Genomic DNA, 24,730 nt, shown 5'->3' with positions numbered 1-24,730 from the left:
ATGACGTAAGCCATCATGGGGAAATTGTTCATAATAAATAATTTATTAGACGATCTTTCAAAATTAAAAAAAGGAAAAAAAAATAATTTTTTTTTGGGGGGGGGGGGGGGTTGAGAGGGGGTATAAAGTGGGGGTGTGGTCATTTATTAGACGATCTTTCAAAAATAAAAAAGGGAGGAAAAAAAATCATTTTTGATGGGGGGTGGGGGGGGACTGAGATGGGGGTATAATGTGGGGTGTGGTAATTTATTAGACGATGTTTAAAAAAATCATTTTTTTTGGGGGGGGGGGGAGGGAGGTTGGGGGAGGTTGGGGGGGGGGGGGGGGGGGGGTAAGGGATTCTGGGTAGGGGCATGGGGTATTGTTTGGATGGAATCCATTGTGGTATTCAGGTAAGTGTTGTTTTGTCAAAGTAATAATAAAATGTGATCATAAATAAAGAAGTTATGGCAATTTAAGCAAAATGTTCAATTATCTAAGTATAAAAGGGGCAATAATTATGACAAAATGCTTGATAGAGCTGTCTGCTCTTGTTTATAGGTTGGGGTGATGTTGGTAAACAAGTATGCAAAATATGAAAGCAATATGTCAAGGGACAATGAAAATAAATGGGGTAGTACGAAAACTTTAACATTTGCTGCACATTCTAAGTGGAAAAGGGGCCATAATTATGACAAAATGCTTGATAGAGTTGTCTGCTCTTGTTTATAGGTTGGGGTCATGTTGGTAAACAAGTATGCAAAATATGAAAGCAATATGTCAAGGGAAAATAAAAATATTTTTATATTTTATATTTATAAATAATTAGGGTAGTACGAAAACTTTAACATTTGCACGCTAACGGCACAGCACAGAAACGCCAACGCTGGGGTGAGTAGGATAGCTCCACTATATATATTTCATATATAATAGTCGAGCTAAAAATTAAGAAAAATAATGATGATTTTTACAATAATTCAAGTCGAGACATACCAATTTGTGTATCAATACTGATCTGTAAGTTATAATGCACTTGGCTCTGTCTGCATATTTACACAGCAGATTAGGCACTCCACTGATCAATGACTGCATCATTATTAGACTGGGTAATACCTCTAGTCAACAATCTGCAATCTGTATGAATAGTTGTTACGTAATCATGTATAAGATGGTACAGGATATGCAAACATGAAAGTGATATTAAAATGAATTTACATAGGTCAAGGGATAATATTGAATTTAGCTGTCTCTGCATAAATCCACATTGGAAACATTATATAAAATCTTATTCACCTGATAAAGTAAGTAGTCATATCAATGTATAAATGTTATTCAGAATCAAATATTTGATAAATCAAATACTGATATTTTTTACGGATCCCTGTAGTGTCTACTGATTTTAATGTAGGACAAAATTTGTTGATAAAACCCATTACTTGCATTTCTTATTACAATTTTACTATATGCTTAGAAAAATTGCAAAATTTAAGTTTAACTTTCTATAAAGTACAATGGTCTACATTTTGTTAAGTATTTTAAACTGTTTGTGATCCAACTACTGTAATATTATTCACTTTGTTATAATAACAACATTTTATTTGTAACAATAACGTTAAAACTTTAACAGGTAATTACAAGTTAGTAAAATTTTCCACATGGTCTCATTGCTTAACCCATTTATGCCTTGCGTCCAGAAAAAAAACCTTGGCAAACAGCGTAGACCCAGATGAGACGCTGCAAAATGCGGCGTCTCATCAAGGTCTGCGTTGTTTGCTTAAAGGAATTTCTGTAATAAATATTCTAAATATAGAAATAAATATACTAGACATCCCTAATTATGGAAATAAAATGATCCAATATAGAAGGATGAGAGAGTCCACTAGGCAGAAATGGGTTAAAATATAACTTACCAGCATGTAATGTATACTGTAATATACTGTAATAGGTCATAACACGACGGCTTATCCTGATTATCTGCAAATCATATTGACCGTAGACACATACTTCATCTATGCTTAAAAATCTGTTGTTTTTTTACTTTTGATAAATGATACTAACAGGCATTTGATTATCAACTGTACAGACATTTTAAGACATTGATACACTTACTTTAAAGCAACAAGTCTACAAAAGAGCAATAAATAAAACACTTTTTGTGTGAAAGTAACTTATTCTAAAATGTCAATTACTCAATTTAAATTAAGAATTTAAAGAAAGACACAACTCCATTTTAATTCTTAAAACTCAATAATCTCCCAACAGAATGAGAAACCAAGTGTTGACATTCCTATTTAACTGATAGTTATAAAGTGAAAATATGAGTGCAAGCTAAATAAGACATATTATTTAGTTTTTGAATGCATCATCCTGCAAGGATGCTGTACAGGAGACATACTGGTGTAAGCTAAACTCAATTTCCCAAAATCAACTATGTGCAAATGGGTGAAATTGAATCAGGCAATATCCTGATAGTCTGATGCTCTGCACACTGAGAATAACATCCAACATGCTGGCAGCTCTACACTAGGCAGCCATATGCACAGAACTAACATTCATACTTCCAAGTTCTGCCAGCTTACTGGCAACATTAAATACAGTATCTTCATTCAAATTTACAACATTTATGTGCACCACATCATGCTGAGAGACATTATTCTTCTTCTGAGAGAGACTGTACGTCGGGTCATAGTGTTCCAATAGCATCCTCTCCACAAATTCTTCCCACTGATTTCTGCTAATCATTTCTATCCAGCTGTTGACAACTTCTTTACTTTGCCTTCCAATCAATTTACCTAGAATCTCTTTAAGTTGTTCTTTATTTTCAATCCAGTTTGGGTAATCTTTAATGATATGTTTCACTCTCTCAGCCAAGGGCAAACATACACAAAACCTTGGCGATTCTTTGAGACTCTGAAACAAATCCGGTGGTATAAACACATTGCCAATTCTCACACTCTCTGACTCCAGCCAGACAGGCCTATCAGTCACAAAGTTCTGCAAACGATCACAGATTTGGGTCTCAAAGAACTTCTGTGAGGGCTGGGTTTCCCCATGCCACAGTCCCAACACTGACCCCTTGTGCCTGGCCAGGCCCTCAAGGTCAAGTATCTGGTGACCTTGAGCCCCAAGGGCATGGAGGATGTGGGTTTTACCACTTCCGGTCAAACCTGAAAAATAGCTTTGAGAATATAGGAAGGAATTTATACTTTTCTTTGTCAAATTTCAGTTGATTAATCAATGACTTAGCTTATACTTTAAACAAAATATACTGATGTTTTCAACAAAACAGATATAAACCATGAAGAAAATTACTTACATTTTTATTTTTTTAACAATTAATGTACACAAAAGGACATCTTCTACCTGAATGATATTGCAGGACGAAATCACCAGGCTCATCCCTTAAATAAGAGAAGATTGAAAAACAAAAAGCCATTCATGCAAACCTGAAATAATTCTGTATTGAAATTTGTAGGGTAGTGACTTCAAATCTTCCCTGACGGTCTCTCGGTAGTGCTTGTAACCCCCATCCAGCATATATATTTGAAACCCGATCTGAGCTAACACGAGACCGAGACTGTAGGACCGCTGACCTCCACGCCAACAATAAACAAGGGGAGAGTAATCCTGTGACCGTTGGTAAAAGTAGTTCTTCAAATGTTCCGAGATGTTTTTCGATATCAAAGATGCACCAAGTTTTCTAGCTTCGAAAGCGCTTTTACTGTAAACAGTACCAACAATGACTCTCTCTTCATTGCTTAACACTGGTATGTTAACAGCACCAGGGATATGATCTTCATGAAACTCATTTGGTGTCCTCACATCTATGATGTCAGTAATCTGTTCATGTTTATAATTAGAAATTATTTCTGGGAAACTCTGAATAGAAGGCTTCTTTCTATGGTAATGTCGAACAAAAGCCTTTAGCCTGCAGAATTGTTCCCATTTCGCTGCCATAGTTGATTAGTTTCAATTCAATCTCTGAAAAATAATCAATAACAAAATAATTGGCAATTTATAGGTGCAATATGTTCCATTTTAACGCATGAAATTAATATTTGGAGATCAAAACATGTTAAAACAACCATCATTTCAAGACAATGTATACCAGAGTGAAAACTCGTCACAAAATACGCCTGTTTAAAGGTCAGGGTAAAATTGATCTGTAAAGAATGTATTAATTTGTAGAAGACATGATGGCACTGGAAAAATTATGACAATGATTACCATGGCAAAGTCATGAAATCAGGTCTTCAACATTTTTTTTTTATATCTAATTAATTTTAAGGATTGTGCAAATCTTAAGTAAGGTCTTCATGTAAGGTGCCTTTACATAAAATGTCAGGGCATGCTGCCATCTGAACTTAAGTTTTTGATTTGAAATAATTATTCTATTTTAAGTTAAAGTGACCTTAAATTTGATCCGACTGACTGGCCCAAAAATGCAAGTTCCAAGCTAGATATTAAAGCATGTTGTAAGCAACCAAGACACATAATTTTTGCACAGTTCCACCAAAAAACTTTTTTTTTTGTAAATGGTTTTTCTATTTATAAAAGCAGTGACCTTGACCCAAACATTTCCAATGTGGCCAATACTAGGCATGCATGTATGCTACCAACACACATTTAAGAATTTCTATTTTTACCATCAGTGACCTTAACCTCTATTCAACCAGCTCAAATGCAATCCAAAGCTAGGTCTACGTGTTGGGAACCTATGCAAACAAGAGCTTGTCACAGTAGGGCCAAATCCCCGCTGAAATGTGTTTGCTTGTATGACAACATTTGTTTTAGAGAGTAGAATAATATTTGTAAAAACAAATAAAGGGAGATAATTCATTATGCTCCGGAAAAAATTTTACTTTGAAATTTAATAAAGGGATATAATTCAAACACTAAGGTAGATAGAGTTATGGTTCTTAGTCACTGCACTTCTCCTACATGCCATCTGTTTAAGTTTGAAGTTTCAAGTAAATCCCTTCAGTAGATTAAGAGTTATGCTCCGGACAAAAACTTACTTTAAAATTATATGAAAGGGGAGATAATTCAAAAACTAAGGTAGATAGAGTTATGGTTCTTGGTCATTGCACTTCTCCTAGTTGCCATATGTTTATATTTCAAGTTTCAAGTAAATCCCTTTAGTAGATTAAGAGTTATGCTCCAGACAAAATTAACTTGAAAGTCATAGAAAAGGGGAGATCATTCAAAAACTAAGGTAGATAGAGTTATGGTTCTTAGTCACTGCACTTTTCCTACTTGCCATCTGTTTATATTTCAAGTTTCAAGTAAATCCCTTCAGTAGATTTAGATTTATGCTCAGGACAAAAGTTTACTTTAAAATTATATAAAAGGGGAGATCATTCAAAAACTAAGGTACATAGAGTTATGGTTCTTGGTCACTGCACTTCTCCTAGTTGCCATCTGTTTATATTCCAAGTTTCAAGTAAATCCCTTCAGTAGATTTAGAGTTATGCTCCGGACAAAAATTTACTTTAAAATTATATAAAAGGGGAGATAATTCAAAAACTAAGGTAGATAGAGTTGTGGTTCTTGGTCACTACACTTCTCCTAGTTGCCATCTGTTTATATTCCAAGTTTCAAGTAAATCCCTTCAGTACATTTAGAGTTATGCTCCGGACAAAAATTTACTTTAAAATCATTGAAAAGGGGAGATCGTTAAAAAACTAAGGTAGATAGAGTTGTGGTTCTTGGTCATTGCACTTCTTCTAGTTGCCATCTGTTTATATTTCAAGTTTCAAGTAAATCCCTTAAGTAGATTAAGAGTTATGCACCGGACAAAAATTTACTTTAAAGTTATATTAAAGAGGAGATCATTCAAAAACTAAGGTAGATAGAGTTATGGTTCTTGGTCACTGCACTTTTCCTAGTTGCCATCTGTTTATATTCTAAGTTTAAAGTAAATCCATTGAATAGATTTGGAGTTATGCTCCGGACAAAGTTTCAGCGGGACGGACAGACGGACCAATTACTATATCCCCTCCAAAAAATTTTTGGCGGGGATAAAAATGTCAGTACACTATCTTGATCTAAACTCAAGTTATTAAGCAAAAACATCTTTTCTATTTTAGGTAACCGTGTAGTCAACCTTCACCAGACCCGCTCTATTTGCAATCCAAAGCTAGGTCTGCATGTATTAATCAACCTTTAAACATAATATCCACGTAAAACAATATTCCTGACTTAAATTATTGAGTGGACACGGTTTTTTCATTGTAATCAATGGTGACCTTGACCTTTAATTGACCAGCCCCAGATGCAATCCCATGCTAGGTCTCCATCTAAATTATCTACACAGAAGATGTAAATGAATTCAAGTTATTGAACAGAAACCATTTTTCCGAGTGCTTGATGCAATTTGGCAGGTTATTTAACTATCCCTATTAACATAATAATTAATGTTCATGATGATCTGATTCTAACAGTTTGACCATATTATCCTGGCCACGGCCTTCCAAGCCCAGGTGAGCCCATAAAAAGTCCACTTTCTTTAATTTTGAATATACATTAAAATGGCTCTATCTATATTTGGTTTAAAGGGACCTTTTCACAGAGTTTGGCATGTATTGAAGTTTGTCATTAAATGCTTCATATTGATAAATTTAAACATTGTATCTAAAAAGCTCCAGAAAAAAAAAGAATATAATTAAAGAAAGAAGATAGTCAACCTCAACAGGGCTCGAACCACTGACCCCTTGAGTAAAAGTCCAACGCTTAGACAACTCGGCCATCCGTGCTCATGCAATGAGTGATGTCTTTTATACTTTATATAAGCAATCCTTGTTGTGTCACAAAATATAACAACACTGGAACTCTACAAATTATTCAATTGTTTCGTGTTGTAACGCTTTTATTGATTTCAGGTTTTTAAATCGTTAAAAGATGCATAAAATGGATATTTTAAAGCATAGTAAATTTTCAGTATCACTGTTTCCTCACAAATATAATAACTACAATGAAAATTTGTGAATGTGAAACTTTTTTTTTTAATTTTGTCAATTTACCAAACATGAAAAGGTCCCTTTAAAATACTTTATTGCAATTTAATTGATTACAATATTGAACTTATCAGTGCCTCGCTTAAAAAAAGAGTGATACAAAATTAATTTAGCTTTAAACATGTAATTGCTTGTTGAAATATACATCTTTAATGCATGTGTTTGAATATGTAGACTTTTTGTCCATAGCGACCCTTCACAAAAAAAATTAATTTTTTTTATTAATAATAAATAGACTATAGACAAGTAAATTGTAATTGTTTACATTCAGGATTTTCTGCACATGCGCACTGACTGGTTGGCAAAAACACTTGTTACAGTAATGTAAAACATGTATAAAGGACTTTTGTTTAGACAATAAAACGATAAAATAATCCGAAATAAACATAAAATCTTTTAAATAATAGCGCAAATAAATCATATCTAGTACCAATAAATTTTTATTCATAAATATATTTTCGTCTTTAAAAACATACACTTAGTTATTAGCATCAGAGTAAACATGATCGGAAGACTAAATACTGAAAATCCCACAAAACAAAACAAATAAATAAGCCGTATTCTTTCTTAAAGTAAGACTTTTATAAATGATATTTCAGAAATAACGAAACGTATATTTATTTGATCACAATTATAAGTGGTGTGGATTTTGTTTTTCTTCATCAGCGATTGAATGTGTAAGAGGTAATCGGTTGTGATAAACAAAGATGCAATTAAACACCGGCTTAAACATGATGAAACAAACAGTGTCAAAATTGGTGTGAACAATTAAATAAAAGGAATGACATTTATCGAGAGAATTTATTTCATGTGTAACATGGGAAGTTTTTACAGACATATTAAGGTTCAAATCAGAACTATATGTTGCCTACATAAAATCGATCTATTTGATGTTTGTTCTCATCCTTAAGTGTGTTCTTTTATAAAATTAAATTTATTCTTAAAGAATTTACATTTCTGAGATTTTTTATATATCTAAAATGGTGTGCTAAGCATTAAGCAGAGAGATATTTGAGGTAACCACATACCAAGCTCGTAGATTGTGTTCAACTCCCGAGTTTGTTTTTTAGTAAAAACCAATAATAACAACAATAAAATCATTACTAAAATGCATTTCCTTGCATGATTATGTTTTATTCAGATATATTTGATAAAGTTATATTTGATATAGTGCATGATTATCAATAAAATAGATGATTATGTTCACCGTCTCTATATGCGCTTATATGAATTCCATCTCTTTTTGCCAACCAGTGGGCGGAGTCTAAACTTTGCAGGTGCGCGTGACGTCACGCATTTATTCGTCTATATATTATATAAAATAATATATGTTTTTGTCTGAAGGGCCTAAACTTAAATAAACCACTGATAATTATAATGTGAAAATACTGAGCTCAGGCCAGGGATTGAACACACGACCTCCAGAGTGGTAGTCAGACACTTTAACCACATCGCTAAAGAGCTAGCCCAACAGCAAGGCTGTTGGAAGTGACCTTATTTCACCACACTCCTCCCCCTTTTAATGTTTCAAGGCCCAGACACGCCCGCTACAGCATGTCTTGCATTGGCATGGCCCTCCCAGAAACCATTAAAAAGCTCAGACCCATACCCCAATTCAGTTCTATTTTTTTTACCTCGTCGCCATTATTGTGAAAATACTGAGCTCAGGCCAGGGATTGAACCCACGACCTCCTGAGTGGTAGTCAGACACTTTAACCACGTCGCTAAAGAGCTAGCCCAACAGCAAGGCTGTTGGAAGTGACCTTATTTCACTACAATTATGCAAAAAAAACTCTCGCAATAATGTTGTTCGTCGGTATATAATATAGAGGATATTTGTTGGATTCGGTGGATTATCGATTTTAATTCACGAGTGATCATAGAAAATAATATTTTCACGAGTGGCACAGCCACGAGTGAAAATATATATTTTATAGCCTGCAACCCGGGTGAGTCGCGGTACTTAAGGAATATTCATTTGCGTCTAGAAACCATCTTCAAATATCAGATAAATAATTTATAAGACAAACATATCTGACTTAACTTCATTGGAAAATAGCCTTTTTATGACGAAAATCCTTCAATTTTAACTGCGTTATCAACAAAAACAACACCACTGTCCGCCATTTTTGTTTATTTTCCCTCACGGTTGACTCGCGGTAAATGGGTTTAAACGACACTTATATTAAATTCAACATTAATATACAGTAAGATCTTACATACCATTCAAAGTAACAATCAATAACGTATATAACAATTAGAACATATGGAATTTAAGACATCAAATAAAATAAATATCACAGTTTTTTTTAGTTATGTTCAAGCAGTGTCTAATTTTAATTCTCAATATTCAAATAACTGTTCATGTTCATTCATTCTTCTGCGCAATGGGGACACCTGAAGAAGCTATCTCGCCTCAAAAAACGTACATCAGTGCAGAGACTCAGATGTACCCAATGTGCACACACACTACATTCACCCCATTTCACAAAAACAACCGAAACATCCTTCCTCAATGCAGGTGGACTACTTTTCTAACACACACAGCATACGTCATCTGTGTCACTTTCAAGAGATGAATCTGACTCAAAATCAACGAAGTGTTTATAGAGCCTGACCTATCGAAATAATTTTTAAAAATCGGTGGTGTGTAACCCCTTCACAAAGAGAATAATATTGGTAGTGTCTGACCTAAGCAACCGCAAGCAGACGAACTTAAAAAGTGAAAAAGTTGAAAGGGAAATTTCATTTTAATATGGATTTTTACATAATTTTGGTTTTAAATGATTTTTTAAATCGTTTTGGGTAGTTACTTACCAAAAATTTATTCATACTGGCAGCAAAAGATGTTTTCTGTCAGATTTCAAAAGTAGGTCACGCAGGTTTGTTTACAAACACAATCCAGAGGGCGCTAATGAAATACCGCGAGTCAAAACGACCCGCGACTCAACCGGGTTTGAGTATATGATCACGAGTGAATTAAAATCGATAATCCACTGAACCCAACAAATATTCTTTTTATTTTATGCTTTTTTTCGCAATTTATATACATTGTTAAAGAGTTTAACTAAAGAATTTCGCTGGGAAAATGACGTCATTTCGTCAAAAAAATGACGTCATTTAACATAAACAGTGAAAATTATCGATAATTGTCACTGATAATTTTCATTGTTTGAAACAGTGAAATTATCAGTTTTAATTCACTGATATTTCTCTATAAACCACCGGAAAGCATAGAATATAAAAAAAAATAATCATGAATCAATGTAATGGTATCCATCCCTTATCATGACAAAAAAGTCAAAACATGTGACAATAACTCAATATCCGAATATGTAACAATATCCGAATATATAACATCCGAAATACTGTATGAAAATCACATTATTAAAGTAAGCACGTTTAAAAGCATTATGAATACCAAAGTCATGGCAGAGGAATTAATAAAAAAATTGAAATCGTAAGGACATGAACTTGTAACATTTGCCATCCTTAAATATTGTTGTGATTTAGTTTCACCTTGTGATATCGGAGGCGGATAGTTTGCAAGGATTCCGAATGAACGGTGTAAATGTAAACAAACGTGTTGCTAATTTCTTCGTTGAAAGAAGTATAGTTATTATCATCAACGTGGCGTTTTATCCCTCTCCAAAGGCGGAGGGATATGGAAATGGCTATTTACGTTAGTCTGTCATTCAGTCGTCCGCCTGTCACAACTTTTAATGGCTATATTTAAGAAACTATATATATATATATAGGGAGATATCACCATATCACATATATATATGTATCACCATGATACGATATCGATATCATTATCAATGAGATGTGCCATGCACAAGAACCACAGGTGATTAGCGTGTGGCTATGATATTACCGTAATTAGTGAAAACATCATTTTGAATGATAAATAATCATATTATAACAAAAAATCAACTTGTCTGAAAAAAATATTTCACTTTCAAATATATGTATAACAAGGTATTCAATTCGAAATCACCTAAAACCAAAGACCTATAGAATACAGATTGGAAACTTCGCGCCTTATCGGGCTATCTCGCGGCGGGGTCACGTGGTCGAGAAACTGATAAGAACACTTAAGATCAGCAGACGATTTATTCCATAAATCAATCGGAGGAGTCCGAAGATAGCGGATGTATCACGATTGCGATAAGATAGCGACGTGTCCAGTAGCAACGGCTACGATTATGGAGCAAAGTTATGCGAAAATGTTACGGCGCTATAGAAAGGCGGCTGTAACTTGGTCAATAATGATCCGATTTTTATAAAATAAAGTTTCATAGAAACATGAGTAATTATGCTTTTACAAAATCTTGTTTCTATTAACCTAAAATAAGAATTTATTATGCCGCGATCGTTGAAGTAATAGCGCTATAAGAATTTCCAAATCGCGACGAGAATGCCGTTGAATAATTTATTTGAAAGGCTTTTGCTGATAAAATTTTCTTGTATACATTTTTAAATCAAACATTTAAAACCTTATAAAATAATATTATTTCAAAACGGATAGATATATGTGGACACATAGATCTAGGTCTCTGATAAAAACAACATTACAGTATAATAAATGCTATGATCGTTCGATCCAAAAACGGTTTCAGTAAGTCTTAATTCAATATTGATTCTGTGGATTTTTTCAATTTTTTAATTCTCTATTTTTTATTTAGATCTTATTCATGAGTTATAGGTTATTTAAGTTTTGTTTGTAACCAAGTTTTTTTTTCTATTGGTAATTAATAAAAGCTATAAGTGTCATGGACTAGGATTTCGCGAAAAGAAAAAAAACAACATTTCACTCGCGTATTAATTGTCGGATCAATTAGCGAACTGAAGGAGATGTTATGTTTGTATGAAAAATGACAAAGGTTTTCACAATGACCCAAAGCACGTTTGACGACAGGTGTGTACAATAGGGTATAAGAGCTAAAAATTGTACCAACTTTGTACAAGGCCAAAATCCTTTAAAATGAACATTTTCCTCCAGTTTCTTTAGTTGAAACCTAGATAAAAATATCACCAAGCATAAAAATCTGACATTATCTATTTGGGATGAAAAATGAAAAAGTTTATTAAAAAGAACAAAAACACGTTTGACAGCAATCGTGTACAACAGAGGAAAAGAGCTTAAAATTGTACCAACATTGTATTAGGCCAAATCCTTTAAATTGAACATTTTCTTCTACGTTTTTGTAATTTATACTTATATTTACATCTCTCCTACCATAAAAATTATACTTCAACGATTTGGGATGAGAAATAGAAAAGTTTAAAAAAAATAAACAAACCACTTTGGCGACAGGTGTGAAAATGATTGAATGGAATAACAGTATAAAATTGTACAAAGGCAAAATCCTTTAAAATGCCTTATTTTTTCGTCTACTTTATATTAATCATACCTAGATTAACATCTCACCTAGCATAACCATCTAACTTAATCAATCTGTGATGAGAAATGAAGAAGTTTTTGAAAAAAATCGTTTGGGCCTTACAATAATTATCAAAAAATGAACAAATCCATTGTTCTCTTTCAAATTCCGATAAATTAATAATACATAAGAATAATAACTACCAAAATCTGAAGCGTTATCAACAAAGAAAATAAAAACATATTTTTATTTACACAAAAAAATATTCAATATGTCTGTTTGCGGCGACTGACTTTGCCCATAATTGATTGCTTTAAAACAAAATGGCCGGCAGTAGCTAGAACAGGGAAGAATCTACAGGTACACCGGCATCTCCAAAATCAATGTCACGTGACTCGCGTCCGCTGTTAGATATTATCGCATATCGCTATCGCGAAGACGAGAGTTTCCAGTCTGTGTTATCTATAGGTCTTTGCCTAAAACAGGGTGCATCACTTTGAACTAGACAAAACTTGTTGACACTCTCAAATATTAAGCTACTTTTTATATTCCAAAGAATTTAGCCCATATAAAAAGTATCTCTAAATTCTTTACGTGTCTTATAAATGAGACTACACTTTGAACAGGCATAACTTCATCAATTGTACAGCGATCTCGGCCTTATTCAACGCAGAAATGAATTTCCTTTCTTGAAATGTATATATCTTGTTATATTTCTACAAATGCTGGGTCAAATTTTAAGAAATAACATGATACACAAGTCGATAACATCTATCAGACAGGATAAGTGAAGTTTTGCAATTACTTTTGCATTATTGAAGATAGCAACTTCATATTTGGCATGAATGTGTATCTCATGGAGCTGTACATTTTGAGTGGTGAAAGGTCACTTCAAGGTCAAAGGTCAAATATATGGCTTCAAAGCGGCGCAATAGTGTTTCTGACAAACACATAACTTGTTTTACTATTGAGTTATTCTATGTTCCTAGTGTCCTCTTAGTTTGTACAATTTTCAGCCAAGAGTCTAAAAAAAACACTACACTATTTTAGATTTTAGCTGCAATAATTAAAATTGAGAAATTGGGAGAATGTGCCAAAACTTAAAATTGTCAAAAGACTTGTGAATATTTATTTTAAATCTTGCAGATCCTAACATGTCTGTGATAGTGGAGACAGAGACTGGGTGGTTACTGGACCATCATGCCTACTCTGTATGCCGTGTTTCTGAGGGTTCAACAGGTATGGTATATATGTCATGCATCTCTTTTACAAAGTCATGCTTTCTCTTCAACAACATATCTTAGTGCTAAACCATTCCCCATTTGAAGCAAAGTGAAAATGGCTTTTGCAACCAGCATCAAACCAGAACAGCCTGCGAGTAACTTGCAGTCTGTTCTGGTTTTATGCTGTTTGCTGCTCATCAGTATCTAAGGGTTGCAATTAAACCTTTAAAACTTGAACCTAGTAAGAAAGGTCTTTAATAACATTTTACTTTGTAAAGGACTACACATACGTAAAACTGCATATCCAAGAGTTAGTGCTTAACCAACTTTGACAGGTATCAATTTTTCTTGCAATATTATACAACTCTGACTTTTCATCAGAACTTCCATATATACTGTATATGGTTGTACACATGTACTTACAACTTAAAGTGTAAAGTGTATCACAATATCATTAAATACACGTATTATAATAAAATTAACACTTGGAAAGTCTCAGAATTATTTCAATACATTTTTTGAGAAGGTAAGCTGCAGTTTTTGTTTTTTTTCGTTCAAACAGATCCGTTTAAAAATCTTGCTTTTTGCAAATACGTTTTATTTTTTTATTATGTTTTAATTTTAAGCCAAGTATTTATCATGCAGGAAATCTCTGCACCAGGTACCAGATGAGACGGAGTTTGTTTGACATTGTGTCACCTTTTGTGATGGACAGTCAATTTAGAAAGACTGGTGGTCATTTTCAGTCAGAAATGGGAGAAGGTTGTGTCACAAATAAAAAGAGAAAAGTGAGTCACAAGTCATAATGTCTGGTTTAAAATTACTTTAAATATTTCAAAAAGTAAAAAATCGTGTTTGTTGATAATCTATAATATGAGCACATACTTGAAGTAAACACAGTGGATATTATTTTGTGAAAAACTATCAATTTAAGGCAATATGTATGAAGTATTTTGCTAGCAAACATTTTTATATGAAGTATTTATCACTGATCGTCACTGTTTAAATGCTAATACAGATGTATCAAACTTCAGTTATTGTATAGAACACTAAAGTAGATACATATTCAATATATATCGCTGACTGACATAGTTTAGCTAGATGCATACAAATATGGTATTGTTGTTCCATGTGATATATACATGAAATTGTTACCACTTAAAAGTTCATGTGAGATGTTTATTTAATTCATAGCGAAAAAGGAAGGAACCATTAAATATTGGTGAATTGCGCGCAGAAGAGTTTCATCAACAGGTGAGAATCACTTTTTGACACAATGTCCATAAGTTTTTTTATGAGCTGACCTGAGAACGTTATGCAAATGGTGAGCTTTTAGGATACAGTGATGTACATTGTCAGTACCGTAAGTGCTGGCGTGGTTGAATGTGTAAGCTTTTTCTTCAAATGACTTTTCCTACTCGATTGCTTCCCTGAAACCCCTGAAGGGCTCAAATATATGATTTTGATTGTAAGATTGTATTGCTGTCCTTTATCAAGTTTGTTAAAGTCATTCCTCTTGCTTAAAAAAAAGCACGCAGTGTGGTTCAAGTTTTCCTTACTTTTATATGCTAGTATTAAAAGCTTTAAAAATCTCTAAAACTGAAAGACCTAAAGGTTTGATATTTGGTGTGTAACAAGGTACTGTAGTTCTTAAATGAGTTTGTTAAAAATATGCGCCTGGGATTAAAATTGGCTCTGCCCTGGGGATTGCTGGTTTTTCTTACAAGTTAATTGAAAAAACGAGTAATATCTTCTCTGAAACTGCAAGGCCCAGAGATATTTGGCATGTACATTGTAACTTTATGGTGACCCTCTACTTAGTTCGTTTAAATCATGCCCTCCAGGGGTTGACATTAACTCTGTTTCCCTAACATGCATTATAGTGAAAAACAAAATGATCAAAACTATAAAGCTTTACGAGAGCGAAGATATATAGGGCCGTAAGCATAGTTTGGTCACTGTATTGGTCCTGTAAATAGATAGAGGTTTGGTATTTTGTTTGTAACAGCATAGTGATCTTCTGTCAAGTATCGAGTCTTGGCAAGGTAGTCAAAATATGCCCTTTACTGCTGGTAAATAGGTTGCCTTACTTTATGTTGTTCAAAACAAACCCAGCTAAGATCACTGTATAATAATGATTTGGGACAGGGAATCAAGCCCAACATGTACACCAGGGTGCTTAATTTCCTTTTATGGCTGAAGCGCAACCTTGTGAACACTTTGGAATTTTTTTTTCATCATCAAACTTGTTCAGAACACTTGTTCCAATGATATCTTGGCTGATTTCAAACTTGGTTACAGACATCTCAAAAACTGTTCAGAACAGTTCAGATCTTTTGTGTCATTGGTGAGCTACCTGGGGCCTTTTGCCCTAATGTATTAAATATCTGGACATTTTATGTTATTCCAAGAATACTATGAAATGGGGTCACACATTTTGCACCTCTGTGTTTTCCGCTCAGCTAAGCACAATTTGATCATTTTGAGTTAATATGTTCTGTCTAGATCCGGAATTGTGGATTGTCAGTTGTGACCCCAACATGGTGGGTCTAGAGGCCATATTAAATTTTCATTAAATGGTCAGAAAGTTTATCTTGATAATACAAGGACTGAGTTCTTTTTTGGGCCTTGTGTGTTTAAAAAGTCACCACTTTTAGTCTAAGAAAAATGATGCAACCACTTTAGAGGCCATAATTATGACTCAATCTTGATGAAGCTTAGTCAGCATGTTTTTCTTATAACATTTTGGCCAAGTTTGAATCTGGGTCACATACGTCCAAAAACAAGGTCACCTTTTCAAAGGAAAAAACCTTATTACCACTCTGCCAACCACAATTATGACTCAATCTTCATGAAAGTTGGACAGATTGTTTATCTTCACAATATCTAGACTGCATTCAACTCTGGGACATGTTTGTCCAAAACTTGGGTCATCAGGTCAATTCTTAAAAAAATTATTCTTAAAACATACAAAGAAACATTTATTACTTAATCTTGTTCAAACTTTGTGGGATGTTTATATTGGCAGTAAATAGGTCAAGATGAATGTGGGTCATGTGTATATTAAAACTAGGTCATCAGATCCAATATTAGAAAAAGCCTCTAGAAGCTACAATTTACACTCAATGTTGATTAAACATTTCAAAATAATATCTAGGCCATGTTTGAAACTGGGTCGCATGTGTCCAAAAACGCGGTCGCCAGGTAAAATTATTTTAAATTTTTGTTATCACTCTTACAACCACATTTATGACTCAATCTTGATGAACTTTGGTTTAAATGATTTAAGGACACACAATCTTAGCAAAGTGGATGAAAACTTTGTGTCTGAAAATGAGGTCATTTGGTCAGATCTTTATTTTTTTAAACATTTTAGAGGCTACATTTATGACTGTCAAGTCTTCAACAATATACAATGAAGGCAGGTCAGCGCTTTTAGGGCTATCATGGGCGTCTTGTTCTCTTTAATGTCATGTTAAAGAATGTATATGCAATAAATTTGATTACAAGCTTGTTACCTAACTTTAAACTAATTATTGCCTGACAAAATTAAATTTTATTCTTTTGGAAAAAATATTTTCATGTACTAAATAGACAATTACAATATCTGTACCATTTGCAAGATCCAATAATACAAGTTTTGAATGACCAGTTGTTTAATGCAGGTCAAGTCACACATCTGTCAAGCCCACACCAGTTTTCTGGAAGCCGGCACCCAGTCTGGGTATTTCTTGTTGCCAGATGGTACCCAGCCCAATGACAACAATATGGCATCTAGATCAGCAGCTGCCATGCAGGGAGCCAGAGACATGTTTGCTGGTTTATTGGTGGGAACTGGTGCTGATTGCACTGAATCTTGGTTACCTCTCCGGGATATCTATAATGGTAAGCCATTTGCAGTAAGTAAATAACAACATTAGGAATGTTTGGTATTGTTGCTAGAACTTCAATAAAACACCAGAATCATTGTCATGACATAATTGCTAGTTTAGCTAGCTTGTCTGTTATTTAAGGCAAGTGTCCAATGGCCTTTACATTGCAGGACAATACATGCAACATGCTATGAATATTTGGGTAAATGTGATATCATAGGCCATTGTTTTTAAGATTATTATTCTTAGCCCTTTACCACTTAGATACGTATATTGACACATTTGTGGTCCCTTAGAAAGTTAATTTAATTAAAGACCTTTCTTACTAGATTCAAGGTTAAGAGGCTTCATTTCAAACCCTTAGATACTGATGAGAAGCAAACAGCATAAAACCTGAACAGACTGTGAATAACTCGCAGGCTGTTCTGTTTTTATGCTGGCTGCAAAAGCCATTTCACTTTGCTTCTTATGGGGGAAAGGGTTTAAACACTTAACATTGCAGTGACAGCCAACAATTATTTAATGATTTTGGTATAACCCCCAGCATATTCTGTTAATTCAAGCGGTGCTGATATAAGAAATCTTCCGGGTATTCAAGTATAAACATATAATCAGTGATAAGTATTGAACATTGGAAGCATATTATTAGACATTAAAGTATGAGAACAATTTGTATGATTAGGTCTGGCATTACGCAGTGCAGACATAGTGAATGGAGTGTGGCAGCATAAGGGAAAGCACTCTGCAATATTATACATTGATGACCAGCCATTCATTATCCCCCATGAATGTACCTTCATCTTGGGAGAGATGTCTCAGCTGACCATTGGGGCCCCAGGTGGGTTTTTAGTTCTTTATGCTAATTTTTTGTAAATGAAAAATATGCAAAGAAAAATGTATTGGTATGTGCAGAAAATCAACCAATCCAAAATCTGTTGTAAAATCTTAGATTACTGGTACAAAGAAAATGTAATTAAAGATTTAAATCAAAACTAAGCTTGTGTATTTTTGGCAACAATATTGCTAAACTGAATGGAACCAGTATGGTATTAGTTCAACATTATTTTCTGCATGTAGTAATTTCACTTTTGGTATCTTGTGAAGATATTACGCAAATGTTAATTGAAATGTTGTATGATCCATATGCACTGTAAAATTATGCATGATATTGAATCATGTGTTCACTTGTTTCCAGTTTTGGGTACTTTTGATCTGCTTGTGTTGGACCCGCCATGGGAAAGCAAGTCTGTGAAACGACTGAAAAAGTATCATCTTTTATTTGATAAATTTATTAACTGCTTTCAAAATGACACAAATATTACAACGAATACTAGTTTTGCAAGTTTTTTGTAAATCGTTAATGCCATAGTGTTTTGTTGATATTGTGCTGTATACCCAAAACTTACGTGCACACGATTAAGTGCTAAACATAGATGCAGTGCTAAAAATTGTCATGCAAAATTACTTATTGTAAAGCTTCTACTGGCACTATGCATTTCAGATGATTCTAATGTTTCAGGTATAACATGCTAGGAAATACAGAGTTATTGGCAGTACCTTTGGAGCAGCTTATGTCCCCTGGCTGCCTGGTGGTTGTCTGGGTGACCAACAGACAGAAGCACAGAGACTTTGTTACCAGGCAACTGTTTCCAAGGAAGCATATCACACACCTCGCTACATGGTGTTGGCTGAAGGTAATTTGTTACAGAGTATATACATAACGATTGCAGTGTTCAGACCAGAAATATATGACCCCCGTCATGCCAAAATGGGTCTTATGCCAAATGCTGCCAGTTAAGCTCCAGACCAGCCTGTACATCCATGCAGTCTGGCCAGAAGCTACCCTATTTGGGATAATCTCATGGAAGGTTTTGTGATCTCATTAACGGACAGGGTAGGTCCTTACAAGAATGTGTGATTCACATAAGACCCTTTTTTGTATGACGTGGGTCATATGGTCCATCAAAAGAAATTATTTTGCATTTGTAATCCACAGATATTTGCCCCATTATAGTACACTCATGTGTCTTTTATGGTCTACCATATTGTAGCTTTTGTATGTATATTCCAAACCAAAGCATTGGTTTAAATTCATTTTCTCATATTTTCTTAAACATTGTGTGGATTCTTTAATATTCATCATACTGACACACAAGTCAAATTGTCTATTGCAATTTTCATGGGGAAACTATGAAGGGATCATTAGTTGCTTACACTAGTAAGGGAGTTTCGTTTGATATTTTTTTTTGTAAACCAATACATGTACTTTTTATAATAAAACTGGCCCAACAAAGTGTTAGGGGGTTATTCTGGAATCAGGTAGTCTGTCTTGCCATATGGCAGGCAGTCAGTCCATCGGATTTTTTTCTGGGGCTTGTCTTGAAAAACTATAAAACCTGTATTTGCGACAGTAACAGTTTTAGTTTATGGATCCTTTTTTATATTTTCTCCCTTGTGTGTTTGTTTGATAAGGTTACGAGGACAGGCAAGCCTGTGAGGGCCATTGATGACAGGCAGAAGCGTCCGTATGAAGTGCTGCTCCTGGGTAGATATGCAGACAGCAGGGAGCTGGTGTGGCATGACAGGGAGCCAGTGAGGCATGACAGTGACAAAGGTCTAGAAACTGCTACAAACAGTGCGGACGATCTTCGTGATAGCCCTTACAAAGAAGCGATCAAGATGAAAGCTAATTTGACAAGTGAAACAGACTTTTTACGAAATGGGTCTCATGAAACGCAAATCAAGAAACATTGTACAATGGAAGGTTGTTCTATGCAAAGGAATTTTACTATCATGGATAGTGGTTTAGGTGATGAGCTAGAGGAAAAACAAACAGACCTTGGCTTTGTTACAGACAAACAGTATGTGGAGCCTGCACCAGAAAGGTTTACAAGAGTGAGTGATGAACACATTTCTGGGAGCAAATGTTTGAAAGATACTGGCCTGCATGCAACAGTAGACATTCCTGACAACAGAGTCATAGTGTCTGTACCCTGCAGTTTACACTCCAAAAAACCTCCTCTTTATGGTAATTTAAGATTTATGTAGTTAAAATATTAAGTATCCATGTTTAAAATGTTGTTAAAGTAATCTCCTAGTGTTTCATTAAACTTAATGCTAAAGACAAAAAAACTCTTTTCAGGTTTGTCATGTTTTTCAAGACACAACTTAAAAATGCTTATTCTGACTGAGAACATGGGAGTACATCTAAAAATATGTACTTTTTGTTGTTGAAAGACATTTTATATAAAGTAATCATGCTTTTAGTCTTTATATTGTTATATTTAAAACAAGTACTTAAATATGAGCCTGGCTCTGTGAAAAAGGGGTTTAATGCATGTGCGTAATATGTAGTCCCAGATAAGCCCGCGCAGTCTGCACAGGCTATCAGGGACAACACTTTCTGCTGTTATGATATTTTTCGTTTAAAGAAAGTCTCTTATAACATGACCTACGCTCCAGGAGTGAAATAACGTAATGCTCTATTTTGTTTATTACACGGGTGTTATTACACTAGTTATATAACTGTGAAATGACGTCATTTTCTGACAAAATGACGTCATTATTCCAGCGAATGTCTTCAGTTAAACTCTTATACAATGTGAATAAACAGTGAAGAGAGCATAAAATTTAAAGAAAACTTGTTGGTCATGTTATAAATAGAATCTTACATTCGTGGTCGTGTTGTATTGAATTTATCAAACTCGTCATCTAAATAAAGATAAAAACTCGGCAAGCCTCGTTTTAATCTTCATTTAGATGACTTGTTTAATAAATTCAATACAAAACGACCACTCATGCAAGATCCTATATTTCTTAGCAAAAATCTTGTTACGGCAGAAAGTGTGGTCCCTGATTAGGCTCTGGACACTGCACAGGGTAATCTGATACGACAATTTATGCACATGCATTCAACCCCCTTTTTACAGAGCAATTCTTTGCATGCTGGGAAATTTGTCGTCTGCTAAAATGTCTTCTGCTGAATTTCTAAAATTAGCATTTTCTTTGATTTTTTTCAAAGAACACTATCAGAATAGCAAACAGTTTGGATCCTGATGAGACGCCACGCTCTGTGGCGTCTCATCTGGATCCAAAGGCCTTCAAAATTCGGTTCCAGCACTGAAAGGGTTAGGATCATTCTTGTTTTCTGCAGTTTTAATATAATTCTTGTTTCCTATAGACGTATTGAAGCTGTACCTGGCCAAAGATGCTAGGTGTTGCGAGATGTTTGCACGCAATCTGCAGCCAGGATGGACATCTTGGGGCAATGAGGTAGAAGTCAAAACCATTTTGTTTAAATGGGCATTCTGCTTTCAGATGCAAATGAAGCATCTAAATTTTATTTAAAAAAATCTTTTTAACTTTTGTTCCAAGTTTTTGAACCTTCATTAATGTTTTGCTCTATGGAGTTAACTGTGGTTTCTTTGAAAGTTTGCAAAAATTATGAATACAATATAATAAAAAATGTTCATGTTTAAAAAACTCCCACTTTCCAAAGTCACAAATATGTCATCATGATTCTGTTGACACAAGAAAGTATAACCACATATGTATGGGATTAAAGCTTGGCTATCATAAAATTATGTTTCTTTATGTTATGATTCAAATTTCCATCTCATTGTATTACTGGTAGTTCATGTAGCGTATTCATCTGATGGAGATGGATTAAATGGTTTGTTATACGACATCTGTTTTAAATGTTCACAGTTTATTCAGCATTTATCTGTCTAACCAACAGGTGCTTATTCACCAACACCTGGATTATTATGAGTCTGTGACGTGATATTTGGGGACCCAAGAGTGGTAACACCATGACATCATTACAACACCATTGACTCACCTGGTAACTAACACCATGAGGTCATGCTTGAACAGTTCAAGCAGAAGACAACAATATGGTGGACATAAAAGAGTGCTCGACTTACAGAGCTACGCCATATTTGATTTGGCTCTTCAAATAAGTGACTGTAAAGATCTGTATCATCACCATGAAGCAAATAGATTATGTAGTAGCTTTGTCATATGATGAAGTTTACAGCACAGTGTATTATCAATAGTGTTTCATAGTTCTCACAGTTAGATATGAACAATTCTGTAACTGTATTTTGCTCAGAAGTGCTTGATGATTTGCCATTTTATGGAGGGATTTTTATTCCTCCGGATCGAAAGATTGGGGGTACATTGTTTTTTGCCTGTCTGTCTGTCATTGTGTCAGTCAGTCATTGTGTCACTGTATGTGTGTGTCCCAAAACTTTAACCCTTGTTAAAGTTTCCTCAAAACTTTTTGAATATTGAAGATAGCAACTTGATATTTGGCATGCATGTGTATCTCATGCAGCTGCACATTTTGAGTGGTGAAAGGTCAAGGTCATCCTTCAAGGTCAAATTTATGGCTTCAAAGCGTCGCAATAGGGGGCATTGTGTTTCTGACAAACACATCTCTTGTTTTAATAACTTGAATGAACCTGTGAATAAGTCCAAGGTTTACTTTAAGTCCTAGAGGTCAAAGTAAAATTGGAATGGTATTCACTTGCTATGATCTTATTTCTGATGTATGGAATTCAAAACTTGTCGAGATATGTTACATTAATAAAATATGTAATTACTGCACTTATTTGTGTACTTGGTTCCTTAATAATAAAGCAGTGAGCTTCCTCTGCAGCTGGATCAGGTTGCATCAACCATACAGTTGTGTATCGTGTTATTTCTTAAAATTTGACCCAGCATTTGTTAAAATATGACAAGATACATGTTTATACATTTCCAGCCAGGACATTCATTTCTGCGTTCAATAAGACCACGTTCATGGAAATCACTTACTAATTGATGAAGTTATGGCTGTTCAAAGCAATGCACACTGTTTTCGGGTCATTTTGAGTTGAATACCTTGTTACATACATGTATTTATATTTGATAGTGATTTTTTTTGTTATATTTGATTATCTATCATTCAAAATGATGTTTTTAACAATAAATATCATAGCCACACGCTAACCACCTGTGATTTGAACAATACATGTATTATGGTTGAACCTGGTGACTAAGTTAAAAAATACCCATCAATATCCATACTTGTACCTCTTACATGATTGATAAATCAAGAGTCCTGCACGAGGTTAACATTCTTGGCTGAGCAGAAAATGTGTCTACATGTATTTCTACTGTGGATTGCTATCAATTCATGAGGATACATTTAAGCATTTTTCTTACAAAATTATTGTTCACTTGATCATAATTATATTTTTGCGATCATCATTATGCAAAATTATAACTAATTAAGACTTATCAAGTGCAACGATGAAACGAGACTGTCATTTGTAAGTGGGTTGGTAGATCTTGTTGTATTAGCTTAAATATCTTTATGGTAAAGCTGCAGGTAAATGCCATCACACGCCAATACATTCACAGCCATATTAAATGTTGGATCATTTCCAGTTCTTCAACCCATTTATGCCTAGCGTCTAGAAAAAAGGCCTTGACAGTGTAGACCCTGATGAGATGCTGCATGATGCGGCGTCTCATCAGGGTCTGCGCTGTTTGCTTAAAGGGATTTCTGTAATAAATATTCTAAATATAGAAATAAATATACCAGACATCCCTTATTTGGGAAATAAATTGATCCAACTTAGAAGGATGGGAGAGTCCACTAGGCATAAATGGATTAAACTCTTGACTGTCCGAGATGAATGATGCTCTTTCATTTATCTGTCAACAATATTCCAAATTCGATTTAAGTTTTAAATTAATTCAATTTATCCAAATTTAAATATATGAAAATGGCAAAATTTTACTAGTTATATTAATTTTTTAACAAGAATATATCGACAATTTCATTGACACAGTCAAAAATATGACAGTAAGGAGCATTTTGTACGGAATTTTTTTTTTTATTATTCGGAAGAGAGATTAAAGGCTCAGATTATTGAAAGGTGTACGGAATCATTTTTCTCATTGTTAATAATTTTGCTTAGAAACTTAGTTACAACCAGACTTTAATGGTACTGTAACCAATACATACAACTCCATCCGGTGTACTGGTAACTAGAGTCTACCTTTTTAATTTAAAATTGCATATTACCTTGATCATTTCCTTTTCTATGGACATACAACTTTTCATATTCAAATTCCACGCCCATTATCTTGGACTAAAAAATATCAGTTTTCATAATTTATGTTTACAATGTTTTATAATCACTATGTATATACATGTACTTTTTGCATCATTGTTAGTATTTAGCGTCATCCTTAATTTA

The 24,730-nt window shown here is 34.2% G+C and overlaps 2 protein-coding genes across 5 annotated transcripts; one reads left to right on the top strand and one right to left on the bottom strand.

Annotated features, from left to right (window-relative positions):
* Window positions 1-333: 333 nt before the first annotated feature.
* On the bottom strand, window positions 334-10,659 carry LOC127863000 (tRNA 2-selenouridine synthase-like). 4 transcript variants are annotated; one of them, XM_052402334.1, is made up of 3 exons: window positions 10,515-10,659; window positions 3,426-3,960; window positions 334-3,146 (listed from the first exon to the last, which is right to left on the bottom strand). In XM_052402334.1, exons 2-3 carry the CDS (start codon window positions 3,934-3,936, stop codon window positions 2,503-2,505), a joined length of 1,155 nt encoding a protein of 384 aa, XP_052258294.1. In that variant the 5' UTR covers window positions 3,937-3,960; window positions 10,515-10,659; the 3' UTR covers window positions 334-2,502. The 4 variants fall into 4 exon arrangements, with proteins under 4 accessions (XP_052258294.1, XP_052258297.1, XP_052258295.1 ...); XM_052402337.1 differs by lacking the exon at window positions 10,515-10,659 and adding an exon at window positions 10,417-10,440; XM_052402335.1 differs by lacking the exon at window positions 10,515-10,659 and adding an exon at window positions 9,813-10,000.
* LOC127862999 (N(6)-adenine-specific methyltransferase METTL4-like) lies at window positions 10,555-23,087 on the top strand. Its single transcript, XM_052402333.1, has 11 exons — window positions 10,555-10,677; window positions 13,529-13,621; window positions 14,251-14,393; window positions 14,800-14,859; window positions 17,271-17,490; window positions 18,160-18,315; window positions 18,673-18,742; window positions 18,997-19,171; window positions 19,950-20,505; window positions 21,658-21,749; window positions 22,216-23,087. The coding sequence occupies exons 2-11, from the start codon at window positions 13,537-13,539 to the stop codon at window positions 22,258-22,260; spliced, it is 1,602 nt and encodes a 533-aa protein (XP_052258293.1). The 5' UTR covers window positions 10,555-10,677; window positions 13,529-13,536; the 3' UTR covers window positions 22,261-23,087.
* Window positions 23,088-24,730: the final 1,643 nt, after the last annotated feature.

The sequence above is a fragment of the Dreissena polymorpha genome, chromosome 16 (assembly GCF_020536995.1).
Source record: "Dreissena polymorpha isolate Duluth1 chromosome 16, UMN_Dpol_1.0, whole genome shotgun sequence".
NCBI lineage: Eukaryota > Metazoa > Mollusca > Bivalvia > Myida > Dreissenidae > Dreissena > Dreissena polymorpha.
The sequence above is the reverse complement of the archived record's forward strand: the minus strand, read 5'-3'. Positions and strand labels throughout refer to the sequence as shown.

What these genes read in the sequence shown, in the direction of transcription:
- LOC127863000 (XM_052402334.1), bottom strand. Translation starts at nt 3,936, where the DNA reads ATGGCAGCGAAATGGGAACAATTCTGCAGGCTAAAGGCTTTTGTTCGA. An exon ending in TCAATACAGAATTATTTCAG is followed by an intron (nt 3,147 to 3,425) that starts GTTTGCATGAAT and finishes GCTATTTTTCAG; the next exon opens with GTTTGACCGGAAGTGGTAAA.
- LOC127862999 (XM_052402333.1), top strand. Translation starts at nt 13,537, where the DNA reads ATGTCTGTGATAGTGGAGACAGAGACTGGGTGGTTACTGGACCATCAT. An exon ending in GCTGACCATTGGGGCCCCAG is followed by an intron (nt 18,316 to 18,672) that starts GTGGGTTTTTAG and finishes ACTTGTTTCCAG; the next exon opens with TTTTGGGTACTTTTGATCTG. An exon ending in TCTGTGAAACGACTGAAAAA is followed by an intron (nt 18,743 to 18,996) that starts GTATCATCTTTT and finishes CTAATGTTTCAG; the next exon opens with GTATAACATGCTAGGAAATA.